Genomic DNA, 15,585 nt, shown 5'->3' on the forward strand with positions numbered 1-15,585 from the left:
CCATTGTTCATAACATGGTTCTGCTTCCCTCTTTCAGACATTAATTAAACATTAATGATTGCTGCTGCAGCCATTAACTGGTGTTGATTCCCTTCCCTTGCAATCATTAGTCTGAGCTGAGAGCCCCTAATTAAAGGGGTATTTAGCTGTTACTGGTCAACAAGTATGGAAAATAAGGTGAGCACCTACACAAAATAAGGAGCCCGTTGTCTTCCTGTCCATGCCTCACTGAGAAACAAACTCAAATGTCAACAGAAAAGTAAGAGAAAATGGTCAAAGTCCCACTTTGTGTTTTTTTGTTTTTCTGTTGCTGTCTGGCTCATATTCTCACCTCAGTCTCAGGAAAGTGGCTGGGAGGTTAAAGGGGGTGCACTTAAGCACCCTGGGGATACCGGCGAAGTGTGTGCACCAGAGGGTAGGCTATTTTCAACTGACATGGAGTGCTTACCCACAGCTCTTGAAGCTTAGAGGGTGTGTGGAGATATTACACACTTGCAACTGTTTACCAGTGGCACTAGCCCATGGTAAACAGAGGGCTTGCAGAATGACCCAGCCTTGAGTAATTGGTAGTTGTCAAGTAGGGAAAGCAAGTGGACAGCAGCAACAGATAGTGGGAGAAGCCCACTGACAAACGCATTTGCATTAAGATGTCGGCACAAGCTTTACAATCTACCGGCGGAGGGAGGGGAAGAACAAGGCAGTAGCAGGACATCAGAGAGCAGGGCTCCCACTTAGTCACACAACAAGTACAACTTACAGGTGAAGCTGATACTAAGGGCCGGTGCTAACTGCCTCTCATTGTTTCACAGCTGAGCTGGTTTGCCGCACTTCCAGATCCAGACTGGGAGTGGATGCATATAAAGCATGAGTTTGCCCTGTAACCTCTGCGTCTTCCAAAGAGATTTGGCTTGATTCACCCATAGAGTATATTGGCCGACACCAACACAGTCCCAGTAAGACTGAGTAAGGAGAGCAGAAATCCCAACATACATGGCCTGGAGAAGACTACCACCTACCTCTCCAGTGCAAAAAGAGTTGCCATTGTGCACAATTATGCCCTAGGGAGGTCAAGTAATGTAAACTGAAATGGCAAGCAACAGGAGCAAAATAAAAAGGGTATTAACATTAAACATTAGCTTCAGCAGGCAAGTATCCAGACCAGGGCCAGCGGTGTGGAAACTTAAATAGATGTTTGGACTGCATCTGGCAAAGATGGAGAGCGAGGATAACGGAATGTACAGCGCATCTTAATGTCAAGGAAGGTATGGGATACCCATACTCTTAAGGTACTATCAGGAGGCACAACTACACTTCCTCATAGATTGGATGAGAAAAGAAACTGGTGAGGTTTCCTGCATGAGAGGTGCTGCGACTCCACAAGAATCCTAGACCGCCCAAGCTTAACTCACCCAGTGACAGGAGCGATACTTGAGCTGTGGACCAAGCTGGATCGTGCATAGCTCTGCTATCGTTCTCATTTCCCTTTACTCCACTTATGAAAATCCAGAAGTCACAGTGATCTTCGTAATGGGAAACCGTTACCTAAAAGTGTGGGAGAGCTAGTCTGGGAATTGGTCAAAATGTTCAATCAAATGAAAGTGGATTTGGTGTGCAAGAGGAACAATTCCAGAATACTTTGGTGAATGCAGGGCCACAAGAAAGCTTACTAATTTAAAATGTAGGGTGTGGTATTTATGCAGTATTTTTTGGCTGAGATATTAACAAGAGGGGCATCGAAACCAGCTTCTCGGAATGATTGAGAGGGATAGGAAAACAATTAGACTAGCACATATGGCATTAATATATTTGTAAGAGCAAACAACCTTGCCTGCCACTCTGTATGAATGATACTACACATTATAGACCTCTTTCGAGAGAACACCTGCTGGAGGGGATTTGAGGGAACATGGTCACTTGCATACTATAGTCCTGTCCTAAGATGATAAAGTTCTCGCAAAAGGGAACTCGAACAATAGATGAAAACACTGCTGGGGAACGTGTGCTGTGCAAGTGGAGGTTCTCGTAAATAATCCTTAGCAGGCATCGTATGTCCTGCATGAACAGTTTGGCTTTATCATATCACTCGTGTCGTATTGGCAAAAGAAGTCATTTAGACGGATTGGTGCAGGGTGACATTTGCCACTAAGGCGTGTAGCTGGAAAATGTATGGTGAATTTTAGATGTGGAGAAAGTAAGCCTGATGGCACAGGGGAGGGGAAAAAGAATATACGAGGCAGTCCAGTCTAGTTATTGCAATCCTAGCCATGGATTTCAGGGGCTTTGCGTGTCCCAGTATCTCCATATACTGAACATTCTCGAGTGCCCTTTTGTGTAGCTGACAGCCTGTGGAAACGGAGCAATACGAGCGCCGGACAAAGCGATAGAAGAAGAATTTGGGAGTGATTACTGGGGGTGAATGGTAATGCAAGAAAAGATGGAGGTCTAAGCAGGTAAGAGGAGGGGTGTGGGGGGTTGGTAATGGTTTTAGTAGAATAGTAACGTCCATCTTTTTGTAAAGCTCAATTATTGAAAATGAAAACCCCTCACTGTAACTTTGCTTTTGAGTCTCTGGAAGTTCTAAATCGCTTGAAAATGGATCTGTCAGAGCTACTGGGTGCCGTCATGCACCAAGAAGTACTTTCTTTTGTGACTTTTCTCGTGCTGACATAGCACGGTTCAGAAAACCATCTTAGTCCTCTGATCCATCTAGTGTTGCAGATGAGTTCACATTCACAGCTTTACAAGGTCACTGAAAATTCATGTTGAACTTTTAAATCTATCTCAAAAGATGGTATCTTGGATATGTACATTTTTTAAAATGTTTTACTTAACTATTTAAAAAAAAATACTATTTGAAAATGGTAACCTAGGCTTTAGGTGTGGAGCGAATTAGATTTACGTCCTTATGAAAACCTGGACAACACCCTGGAGAGAGCTTGAGGTAAACCTTTCCTAGCACAGTATAGAAAACTTAAAAAGATAACAAAGGAACCCCTCCTCCTATTATAGACACACTAAATTGGAGATAAATATGCAACATGTGTAGAAGTTTAAAATTGACAGAATTGTGTGTACCACTGTTACTCGTAAATAGAAAATAGTTTGTGAATGTCGCAGTAGTCCTGAAATATTACAATTTTTTTTTTTCTTTATTTGTTTTACTTCTTGCTCACCTCCTATCCAAAACTTCCTTCAGATATTTAAGCTTAGGCAACAGTACTTGTTAAAAACACGTTTTTGTGTTATTCTGTGTTTTTTCTAATGCAACATTTCGTTTCCTAGGTTGGCTTTCCTCCTTTGCTGAGCATTGTTAGCAGAATGAGTCAGGTAATCGATCTATTTATTTATAAAAATAATTTAAATGGTTCCCTTTTTTTTATAAGCATTTTTCTTGTAAAGCCGCCAGCCCAATTGTGTTGTACGTTTTGTAACTAGGAGCCTGATTTGGAGATTAGGTTAAAAAAAAAAAAATCCCCGTTTTGTCACTGCCAGGATGCACATGGTGATGAGGGACAGGAAAAGAACAATGACCCTCACACTACGGGAGAAAACTCTGTCCAGTTCTCATAGTTTTTTTATGTTTGAGAAACAAATTCCTGCTTTGAGAATTTGTTTTTGTAAAAACATAGAAAGATGTCAAGAGTTTGGTTGACTACCCTCAAAACAGACAGCGCCCTTCCACCCCACTTTTAGTACATTGAAAGGAACTGCTGTGAGAGCAGTTGCCTTCAATGTACAAAAATGACACATGGGTCGGCGGTCATCTCTAAAGTTAGCGAGCAGAGTACTGTTGAGATTGTGGAGGTAACATCCTCCACCATGTCAAAGGACACTACTTCTTCTGCCAAACGCTAAATTCGGCCCTAGGTTCTTTATTTTTTGTGTACCTTTGTTGTCATGAGAACGATAATTGTTCTTCAGTCTGATGATGGAAATATCACTTCCTTCCAAAACTAAAATGTGTGCCGTGCATTTAATGTGTTCGTATTTCATTATGAAATGTTCTTCCATCTCTTATTTTCTTGAGATTTTTTCAATTGTGTGAATTTGGTTCAGGTTCCCCAAAACTGGGAGATAAAGAAATGCTTACATAGATATTACAGTAACAAACGTGCAGCATGAATAAATGTAGATGCCCAGGAAGGATTTAAGTTCCTAAATGAGACAGACAATATAGCTGATCCCATAACTAAAAGATTAGGAAAGCTCAATCCCAAGCAAACCACTACACAAGGCCTTATAGAGTACACACTGTTTCTCCACCGAATTTGCCTCGTTATCCTGCATTATTTTTCTCCGCAGGGAATTGCAACGCTTTCGTTACAACGACCGCGTTGTAATTCCGCATTCCGGGGTGCTGGATGTTGGAATAGTCTAATTTATTATTCCAACTCCAATCTGTGCGGACATTAGGGAAGGTGTTGGATTTTAAATCCAACACCTTCTCCCCCTCCACAAGTCGTAGTTCTGACTTGCGGAGTAATGGTATGCGGAATTAAAACCCGGTCGTTGTAACGACCGCGTTGTAATTCCCTGCGGGGAAAAAGTTTTGTGGTAAACGTTGTTTACCTTCTCCACCACATACATCACGAACCCTTGTGCATCAATACATAGCAAGGGCAGTAAACAGCCCTGTGCAATCGAGGTCTGACGCAACCCCAGACGATGGGCCCACAGTGGCTGAGGATTGGAGGGCCCATATCTCTACAGTGATGCACCCCACTGAAACAGCATAGACCTGGTTCAACTCCATACTGGTTTTGACAGCAGTTCATAGGACCTACCTCCCCATTGACATCCTCCGCGGGACAAGCCCCTGCACCCATTCCACATTACACTTGCTCATAGAGCTTGGACATGTCCACTTCCCCATCGCCCCTATAGAATCCAAAGTCTCTGAGAGGTCAGGTAGCTCGTGGATATGTGTATATATGGAAACCACATGATATAAGTCAGAGGCCCAGCTTGGCTCATCTCTATCTCCCAAACCTTACAATCCTGTTCCAATCACATTTAACTAGGATTTAGGGGGTCTCTGCCTGGAGATAAACTGGGAATTTTGGTGACAAGTGTGAGTGCCAAACATAATCTCTACAATGTTTGGATGGGATTGTTGAAAGTTAAACGAATTTTAGTTTAAACAAGTGGCCACTGACATGCACTACTATACAGTAGTAACTATTGCTGGCATTCATGGGGAACATAGTCCAAGGTTTTCTACCAATCTGTTGGTTAAGAGTCCCATGCTGAGGGACGGTCCTAAGTCACAATTACTTGCTGATTTTATACCAGTTTGACGCACATACATGAAAAATCAATCAAATATATTTACAAAAAGTGTAAGTGCTTAACACAAAAAAGCAGCACATGATACTTGTGACATCAAGATGAAGGTGGAAACTGGTATGAAACCCATGGGTGAACCCAGAAAGCTGTACACTTCTGAAAGGTAGACAAAAGTCTGAATTCAACGAGGGGTAGTTTGGGTTGTTCGTTCATGGTTTTCCCAAAGAAACTAATCCTAAAATTCAAAATCTGATGAAAGTAAGGAAAAATTAAAATGGGTGACAATGTATTCATCTGTAATTTCTTGCCCCAGTGGCCTATTAACCAAAGTGATCTACCATTATGTCAGTCAGCCTCTTGTGATTATAAGAATATGTAGTGTTTGTTGGTTGTTCAAAAATTGTAATACTCAAAGTAATCCACTGAGCTGCAGCTTGTATTTTGTCATTGCGTACAGAACAGAAATCTATTCTTATGGTAAAATCTAATGACTGAAAAAGGTTACGAAGGAAACCTATGCATTTTTTTAAATGTGGCCAAGATATTCTGTTCTTGAATATTTGTACAGCTCTGAATTTGGATTTTCTACTAATGTGTTCCTACAATTTTCCCAATAAAATGGTACCATACTTGTGTGGGTGGAGGGTGTGGCTTAATACCAGGATGGTCTAACCCCATGGCTTTTTAAAATCTAGCATCTGTGGGCTTTCTACCCACCCGTTTGCCCCCTTCCAACAGTGCCTCTCCTGTGGTGATCAGTGCTCGGAGGGACAGGGTTATGCTCCAGAGCACCGGGCTCAGTAAAGGCATCTGGAGCCTAAGGGCCTTCTTTATGATGAGAGATTGTTTGGAGTCATGCAGCTGTTGTTTCTCTGTAAATAACATGTGACTTTTACACCTCTAAGTGGTACTTATATTGACTTTGTTATTTTTCAGTTTATTTTTTCTTAGACCTAGAACACGTGTACACACTAGAGATGTCCACTCTGTGAGGCACTCCGAACATTCAGGGCAAAAAAGATGAATAGTGGGAAAGCTTGTGAAATTAATAATGGTCTGACAAGATAAGGCCCTGGGTGTATTGACTTTGTTTATACATCCAAAGTTCAGGTGAGTAGTGGTGCTATGTATATGATTAGCACAGAGAGAACTCAACAAGGGTAATGCTGTGGATTGAGATGACGCAAGACAGAAAGGGAGTTATGATATGGTCCCAGTTCTTATCATTTGCTCAAAGCCTGGTCTGGTCTAAAACGGTAAATAAAGAAACCGCATTCCAATGGGTCATGCGTTGAGATACCCTTGTCAATTGTGAGAAGGTACCAGAATGAGTGTAGATAACTGTTAGAAAGATTAAGCGGCTGCTAGTATTGTGGTTTGGGCTTCAGTGTATGTCCAGTTGCTGACATTACAGCAGTTTAGTTATGTATGTATCTTTATTGAAGGTATGGATTAAGGTGAATAGGTGTGAGCGTATCAACCTGCATGGGGTGAGTGAATAAAGAAAAGAAAACTGACTTGGGATAGGCCTTTAATGGGAGCTATATTTTGGATTTTAAAAAGAATACATATTGCATACCTGGAGAAATTATAGAATGATCCGATAGAGTAAGTCAACAGAATTTGGCAAGGTAGACCAGGTTTCTTTGACGTGAAGTGCCTGAATCCTGTGGTCTAATGTCAAAGCACAAGCAGGTGCCAGAATATCAGGGCTTACCTGGTAGAGAGCAAAGAAAAAGCTCTATAAGGGGGAGATGTATATAAATTTTTTAGGCATGTGTGGCTTTAGCCACACATGCTTAGCATTTAGTGTTGGGCTCGGATGTGCTCAAGTTGTTTTTCTTCGAAGAAGTCTTTTGAGTCATGAGGAAGTGATTCCTCCTCTTCCTGGTATTGCGCATGTCATCAACTCCATTGTTACATTTCATTCTTCCACGGTCTGGTTTGGACGTCTGCTTCTCTGCTCCGGTTCAACACTGCATAGTTTTCTCAACCTATACCTAATTCTCGTCAGTATTGTTTTCGATCTCAGTCCTCTTGAACACCATCTGGTTCTATTTGACGACTGGAACATCGTTGTAGTGACTCACGTCAGCTGTGGCCCCTTGTTGGCCTTTGCCCTTTGGGGTGCAGATTTTCATCCCTATATCAAACTTGACAGGGAGGGATCCTGTTAAGGAAGAAGGGGGTAAAATCCGTGAACAGACCATACACAAGTTCATTCTTCGAGTGTGTGAATTAATTTGCTGAGTGTGTACAACAAATGCTTAACACTGTCCTCTCACAAGGCCTTACTGTTCGACCACACCACCACAAATAGAGAGTGAGGTGCTATCTACTTTACCTCTGCCTACCTTTTCGGATCCACTGGACTTAGTGCACACTATACCTCACTTTGGTATAGTATATGCAAAGCCAGCTTCCTACAATGACCGGTCTGAGGGGCTCACAATATTATGTCATCATATTTGTGTGGTAATCATGTTAAGGTGTGACTGAGCTGCCGTCTTGGAAGAGTGAAGTATGTCACAAGTTATATGGAAGGGTGTTCTTTCAATCTGTGTATCTTGGCGGCGGCGGATATTGGTTCATTGCCATTCATGGGAGTATAATAATAATGCTTTAGGGTTGTGTTAATTGTAGTTTTAGTTGAAGCTAGAGGACACCTTTAGATTTGTTCAGACAACCTATAGATATTGGTGTTCCACCATGCTATGTCAAATGTGTTACACATAATGGAGTCGTACCTTTGCAAAATTGATGGTATGAAGGTACATTGATTATATGAAAATAGGAACAAAAAACAAAGTCCTACTCAACCATTTTGTGAGTATTTACATATGGCAAGATCAGAGCTCAAGACAATACATAGTTTATGGTTGCAATAAACAATTCTGACTAAATGAAATACCAGTTCTGAGTCTCTTTTGTATCACATAAGTAAATTTATGCAGATGTATTGTCCCATATGTAGATACTGTAATATCTGTACATATATGCAGGCAGAGAATGGGAACCACTGTTAGTTCTGAGATTCCAATATAACTTTTAATATATATTGAGGTGTGCTAGACCTCAATATGTCAGCATTGTATGCTGTATGCATTTTTATTTGCTGCGATCTATTCCCAGGAGGACTGGGGATGGTATTTGTGGAATATTGTAGTACTACCAGTATTCAGAGTCTAGATTTAGTAGATTGTTCGGTGATACGGAGAGGATTACGGAGGCCATTTGTTCATTTTTGCATCCTTATTGAGCCCTTGTTTGGTGGCTCTAGAGTGAGTGGCTCTAGTGTGAGAATTAGTTCTCTCTCATGTTCCTCTTTGACACCTCAAGGAATTTTACTGATATGTCGCAATCCAAAGAAGGTGAATGTCAGATTGTGTTCATGGTTGTACATGAAGTGCTCTATTACGAGCAGTCTTAGGTCTGATTTATGGCTGAACTGGAATGTTCTTGTATTCTCATTTTTAAAGGTCGTATTGTGCTATCAACACACATTTTGTTTCAGGGCAGAGGAAGATGTAAATGACGAAGGTACTGTTAGTCACATAAATGTCTGGTGATCGCTACTCTGTCAAGCAAGACCATAATCACAAGGAGAGGGTCTCTGTCCACATGTTGAGAACCAGGAGTATATATATTGATTGGGCAGATGTTATGTGCTTCCACAAAAGTATGTGTGCCCGCCAGACAGCTGTGATCATTTTGTTTATTCATCTAGCTGCCTGAGCTTGAACTTTCGAGGGGACACACATGATATTGTAATGTTAGTAATCTGGCTTTGATAACTAAAATAATGCCAGGTGTTTTTCTCTGGCCACAGCACAGATGAGAGGAGGGCAGTCATTAACCTACATGTTTATTTAGGTCTGGCTTGACAGTTCAACTGACACCTTACCTTTTAACCTACCCTAATCTACACCAATATTATTCTGCAGATCTTTGCTTCCACACAAATAAACACATTTTTTTTTTACTGAGTTTTATTAGGCACAGGGAGATCAAATGATTTGCGTAGAATCACAGGATGTTGCACGTCCTTGCCGAGACTTTAACCCGGTTCCCCAGATTTGAGGTTGACCGCCCTAGCAGTTAGGCCAACTCCTCTCCTTGATATTACCATGCTGTCACTTCTGTAATTCTTCACATTACCATACAACATTCGTTTGAAACCAGACCAATTGGTATTGCCAGTGCTTGTTCAGTTCTAGTTAAATTGTTGGTTGGAAGTCTCCCAGGTATTTTTAGGAGTTTTTTTATGTGATGTTGTCCATTATGCAAGCTAGTTGGGAATATAATGTCTAATCGATGAATAACATTTTATTCAGTTGCACTTAAAACCATAAAAGCCTACATCTGAAACATGAGAACAGTGCATAAAAACAATGCGTCCATTAAGAAATTCATAGCAAGTTAGCAGCATAATTAATCTCCCTGTGAACTGCTGAGGGTAGCTTTAGCTCGTAAAAAGCCTACAACATTTGAAAGTGTGATCACATCAGGTAACATCTGTAAAAACAGAAGGGCTGGACGAACTTGTAAAAAGCCTTTATCTTTTAGTAATGGAACAACGAAAATTCTACTGGGCACAGTATAAAATTTACAAAACTTAATAATGTGGAGACCTATTGTTGCAGTCGCAGGGGGGCAGGGATTTAAGATCAAAGCAACCTCTGGAGACAGATGCTGTAACTTAAATCTAAATCTTACAAGCAACAACCTTTGTTTTTCATCAGTGCTAAATAAGTCTCCGTACCCTGGGTCGTAGTTAGTATCGCATACTATAAAACTGAGTTTTTATTTTTCTTCAACCTTCTTTCTTAAGAATTTGTTCCATTCTAGAAAGTGCTCCTTCTCACATCTATAAGCCACTTTATACCCTCAGGGTTAGAGAATAACTTCACTAATCCCATCCTTTAAAATGAGCCCCTGATATACTTGAGCCAGGGAATTTTTAAAGCATGACCAAGTAACAAACAGTCCCTAAATATTAAGCGGTTCAGGCTAGGTTCTTCCTTGGTCCATGCCCTTATCCAGCTCAACAGGTGACAGAGGGCTATGCGATCACTAAGATACTAGACTCCCAGATCTTTCTGTGCACAATAACTAGAAGTGCTCTTGGGGACACACAACAGGTATCTGAAGAATAGTTTTTTACAATTTGTAATTCATTTGTGGCCACATTACCCTAGATGTCGCACCAGTAGGATACCTTTGAGATGCACTTGGCCTGATAGATCTTAACTAGTTTCTTGAGAGGTCTACTCCCTAGCCTTGTGGCAAAGGTAAATATGGCTCCATTGGTTCTAGTAAATACCTATGTTCGAGGCATGTGGGCTGCTGAATTCATATCTGTGCATAGATCGCCGCCTAGTGTTGGGTCCGGATGATTGCACATTGTTGTCCTGGAAGAGTCTTCGAAGTTTCACGAGATAGGTGGCTCCTCCCCTGGACTACAGTGCGCATGGGCATCCTCTCCATCCTTAGATTGTTTTTTTCCGCCATTGGGTTCGGATGCAACTATCTTAGCTCAACTTCGGAATACTTAGTTTTAGGCCAAAAGGCCTATAGTTTTCGTCGGTACAGTTACCGTTCGGTGTCGACTACTAGCTCTAGTGCTCCACACCCTCTTCCAACTTTCGTACCGAATTGATCCAAACTTCGACGCTCGATCGACGATGGAATCGAGGACTCAGTTCAAGAGGTGTCCGTTGTGCCACGCCAAGTACCCTCATATCGACGTCCACCCAGTCTGTAATAAATGTCTCTCGCCGGATCACGACGAATCGAAATGCATGGCCTGTGCACGGTTCCGATCCAAGAAGACTCTGCGGAACCGACGGGCAGCGAGGCTCGAGGCGCAGCAGGCAGCGCCCGCACCCACCAATATATTCGGCACCGAGGACGCCGAGAGCGTGGAAGAAATAGTCTCTAGCCGCGCTTCAGAACATGGTTCCCAATCGGACAACGATGACGAAGTGATCTTTCGACATGAAGAAGCCGTCGACGAGGTAGGGGACTTCGACGAAGCCTATGGGGCCGAAGAAGACAGCTCTCCCGAAGAGCTAGGCCAATCCGTCGAAACGGAGGCCAAAACTGTACATCGTCATCAGGCTCCGGTTGAGGGATCGCCTTCGGGCCTTACCCAAGACCTAATACATGGTTCCTCGGCCCCGCCTTCCGGCCCGGCCCCGAACACTATGCAAGAGCCACTATTACCAAAGACGACCGGGTTGTTAAACCCAAACACATCCATCGCTCCAGTCCCTTCAAAATCGAAAGTGAAACTGGTGGTGGTCGGATCAACGGCGTCGAAACAATCCACTGCCCCGGCGCCGAAAAAAGTTGTCGGCTCCGACCGCGTACAGAGAGACTTCGGCGCCGAGCTCACCGCAGCAGACGCGGTCGACGCACAGAAGAAGCGCGCCCTCGGGCACCACAAGGCACCAAGACCTTCGGTGCCGACACCGAAGGCCGTAACCTCCGCAGTCAAGATGGCCGCCTCGGGTACGTCGACGCCTAAAGCACCAATGCCGAATAAGTCCTCGACTACGTCGACTGTCGATGCATCCCTTCAGACCAGTGACCCCCTTCCGACAAAAAAGTCGGGGTCGGCCTCGACGTCTACTGCCAAGGTGCCCACCATCTCAGTTTGCTGTGCAGCAGGTCTCTGCATCTCTCCAACGCATCCGTGACCGGGTAGCCCTCCACTCTACCTCGGGTCCCAACACTACCTCACCCTGTAGAGTGCACTCGGAGCCCACCAACATTACATTTGGGCTGCCTCGGCACCGAAACTATTTCAAATTCGGACACGTGTCCTCCACACACAGTCCACCACCACCACTGGCCTAACAGAACAAGATTCTTCGGGGCCACAATTTATCGACGCCGACACTGGCAGGTTAATGCTCCACAAGCGCAAAATAACGCCAGGCAGGGAAGAGGTGCCATACAAAATTCCTCTTAAACGCAAGCTGCCGGCGGAACAGGAACCAGTGCTACAAGAACACTTCCATCCCCTACACTTAGATCCGCAGTCCTTTTCTCCTACCCCTTCCGAATCGGACCCTATGCAGGAATATGGCGGGGAGGATACCATCTACCCCGGGGACGTAGATCCCGATGAACCACTACAAGACCCTGATCAGGCGTGGGATGACCCCACAGACCACAGTATCGCGCCACATACTCAGGATGCGCAACTCTACAACATTAAAACATCTCCTACAGAGGACACGGCCGCATTTAATGCCCTCATCGAACGGGCTGCTGCTCATCTTGGGGTGGAGCTACATTCTGACGCCATTGAGGAGGACTTCCTGCTTGACACTTTCGCATCTTCAGAAAGGACTGTCAAAACTCTGCCCATGCTAAAAGGGGTTCTGAAACCTGCCAAAGACATTTTCAAGGACACCACAAGAGCCCGGGTGTTAAACCCCAGGATTGAAAAGAAATATAAGCCTGCACCCGGTGACCCTAAATACATTAGGGGCCAGTTGCCATTAGACTCTATGGTGGTTGCCAACGCTCGCAAAAGAGCCCACTCACAGACAACTGGTGATGCTCCTCCCCCAGACAAAGAGTCAAAAGTACTTGAAACATCGGGCAAACGCATTGCAGCGCAAGCAGCGAATATCCTGCGCATTGCCAATACACAGGCACTCCTGGCACGTTATGACAGGTCATATTATGACACTCTAGAGTCACTGCTCCAACATCTACCAGAGGAGTATAAAGAGTCAGCGGAACTCCTCATTAGAGTAGGACAACTCCTCACTAATGCATCCATAAAATGCGCCCTAGACGCAGCTGACACAGCGGCCAGGGCAATAAACACAAGTGTCATGCTGCGTCGCCATGCCTGGTTACGCATCTCAGGCTTCAAACCCGAGATCCAAAACAATATCCTGAACTTACCGGTTAACACAGAATTCTTATTTGGCCCAGACGTTGACACTACCCTAGAGAAAATAAAGAAAGACACAGACACTGCGAAATCTATGGGGGCTCTACAAACGCAACAATTTCGTAGTGGCTCCTTTCGTCGCACCGGAAATAGGGGAACGTCAAGGGGTCAGGGGTCACAACAACAGTATACTAAAGGTGGCACACAAAGCACCTACGACAAAAACAACAGGGGTGGATATCGTGGATCCAGCACCAAGGGCCGGGGACGTGGCTATGGCAACACCAGGTCCTCCCCAAAGAACAAACAGTGACGCCCTCTCCTTGCCCCCGACCACTTAACACCTGTCGGGGGACGACTCCAGCTGTTCCTGTCCGCATGGAAGAACATCACCACGGACAGGTGGGTCAGGGACATCATCCAACATGGGTACTGTCTAGAACTAACTTCCACTCCACCCAACATACCACCAAAGCACCGTCCTATGTCAGACGAACACTTGGATTTACTCCAGCAAGAAGTGCTTGCTATGCTCGCAAAAGGGGCCATAGAAGTAGTGCCCATCGCCCAGCAGGGCACAGGGGTGTACTCTCTGTACTTCTTAATCCCAAAAAAGGACGGCTCGCTCAGACCTATCCTAGACCTGCGACCCCTAAACCTATATATACTATCGGAGCATTTCCATATGCTCACCCTCCAGCAGGTTCTCCCACTACTCAGTCAGGGGGATTTCCTAGCTACGCTAGACCTGAAGGATGCATACTTCCACATACCAATACACCCTTCACACAGGAAATACCTCAGATTCACTATTCAAGGGAATCACTATCAGTTCAAAGTTCTCCCCTTCGGAGTAACAACAGCACCCAGGGTCTTTACCAAGTGCCTGGCAACAGTGGCCGCGCATCTGCGAAGACAAAACATTCACGTCTTCCCTTATCTGGACGACTGGCTAGTTCAGGCCAAGTCAGCACAACAATGTGCCACCCACATGTCCCACACCATTCACCTTCTTCACGATCTGGGATTCTCACTAAATTACCCAAAATCAAGTCTCCAACCTGCGCACGTACAACAGTACTTGGGCGCGACAATCAACACTCTGGCTGCCACAGCTCAGCCAACTTTAGTGAGAATCAACAGCATGCAACTGCTGATCTCGAAATTCAAACCTCAACACTCCCTTCCGGCGCGAGTGTTCATACAGTTGATAGGCATGATGGCCTCCTGCATTTTCATAGTCCCACACGTGAGACTACATATGCGACCGCTTCAGGAGTGCTTAGCACGTCAATGGAATCAGGCTCACGGGCAACTAAAAGACCTAGTGTTGGTGAGCGGTCGGGCATACAACTCTCTGCATTGGTGGAATCCACAAAACCTTTGCAAGGGCCGACCGTTCCAAGAGCCTGTTCCACAAATCACACTGACAGTGGACGCGTCTCTCCAAGGATGGGGAGCTCATGTACTCAATTACACAGTGCAGGGACTATGGACTACACAACAAAAGAAGATGCACATCAACCTTCTGGAACTGATGGCAATCTTCCTAGCCATGAAGGCATTCAAAGTACACCTGTGCAACAGGGTCGTGTTGATCCGGACGGACAACATGACTGCCATGTACTACATACAGAAGCAGGGAGGAACACACTCTCCACAGTTGTCTCATCTGGCTCAGAGCATGTGGAAGTGGGCCATTCAAAGGAACATATTCCTCATGGCGGAACACCTCCCCGGCAAGGACAACCAGATGGCGGATCTGCTCAGCAGACACAGCCACCAGATGCACGAGTGGGAGCTACACCCATCAGTACTCCAACCGTACTTCCAGCAGTGGGGTCATCCAGAGAGAGACCTATTCGCCACAAACGAAAACGTAAAATGCCAAAGCTTTGCCGCCAGGTTCCCACATCCACAGTCGCAGGGCAATGCGATATGAATGAACTGGTCCGGCAGATTTGCGTACGCTTTTCCCCCAGCGCCGTTGATACCGCTGGTGACACGCAAACTGCGACAGCACTCACTTACACTCATCCTAGTTGCTCCAACGTGGGCGCGCCAGCCATGGTAACCACCTTTCTGGAACTTTCCGTGGTGCCGCATCAAAGGCTGCGGATCAAACCCGCGCTTTTGACGCAGAACCATGGAGAAATTCAGCACCCAGATACGCAACAGCTGAACCTGGCAATCTGGCTCCTGAAGTCCTAGAGTTTGGCTACCTAAACCTGCCACCTGACTGTATGGAGATCATCAAGGAGGCCAGGAGACCCACTACCAGAGTTTGCTATGCAGCTAAATGGAAGAGGTTTGTCATTTATTGCAACAACAATCACATTAACCCGCTAGACGCATCTATTCAGAACATAATCTGCTATCTATTA

The 15,585-nt window shown here is 44.7% G+C and overlaps 1 protein-coding gene across 1 annotated transcript in view; it reads left to right on the forward strand.

The window, feature by feature from the left end:
- Window positions 1-15,585, forward strand: part of GEMIN2 (gem nuclear organelle associated protein 2) — a 215,314-nt gene that overhangs the window by 76,518 nt on the left and 123,211 nt on the right. The window contains exon 6 of the mRNA XM_085626925.1: window positions 3,283-3,327. Within this exon, the coding sequence (XP_085483051.1) occupies window positions 3,283-3,327 (45 nt within the window). The remainder of the gene's footprint in view (window positions 1-3,282; window positions 3,328-15,585) is intronic.

Source organism: Triturus cristatus, chromosome 9 (genome assembly GCF_964204655.1).
Source record: "Triturus cristatus chromosome 9, aTriCri1.1, whole genome shotgun sequence".
Classification (NCBI taxonomy): domain Eukaryota; kingdom Metazoa; phylum Chordata; class Amphibia; order Caudata; family Salamandridae; genus Triturus; species Triturus cristatus.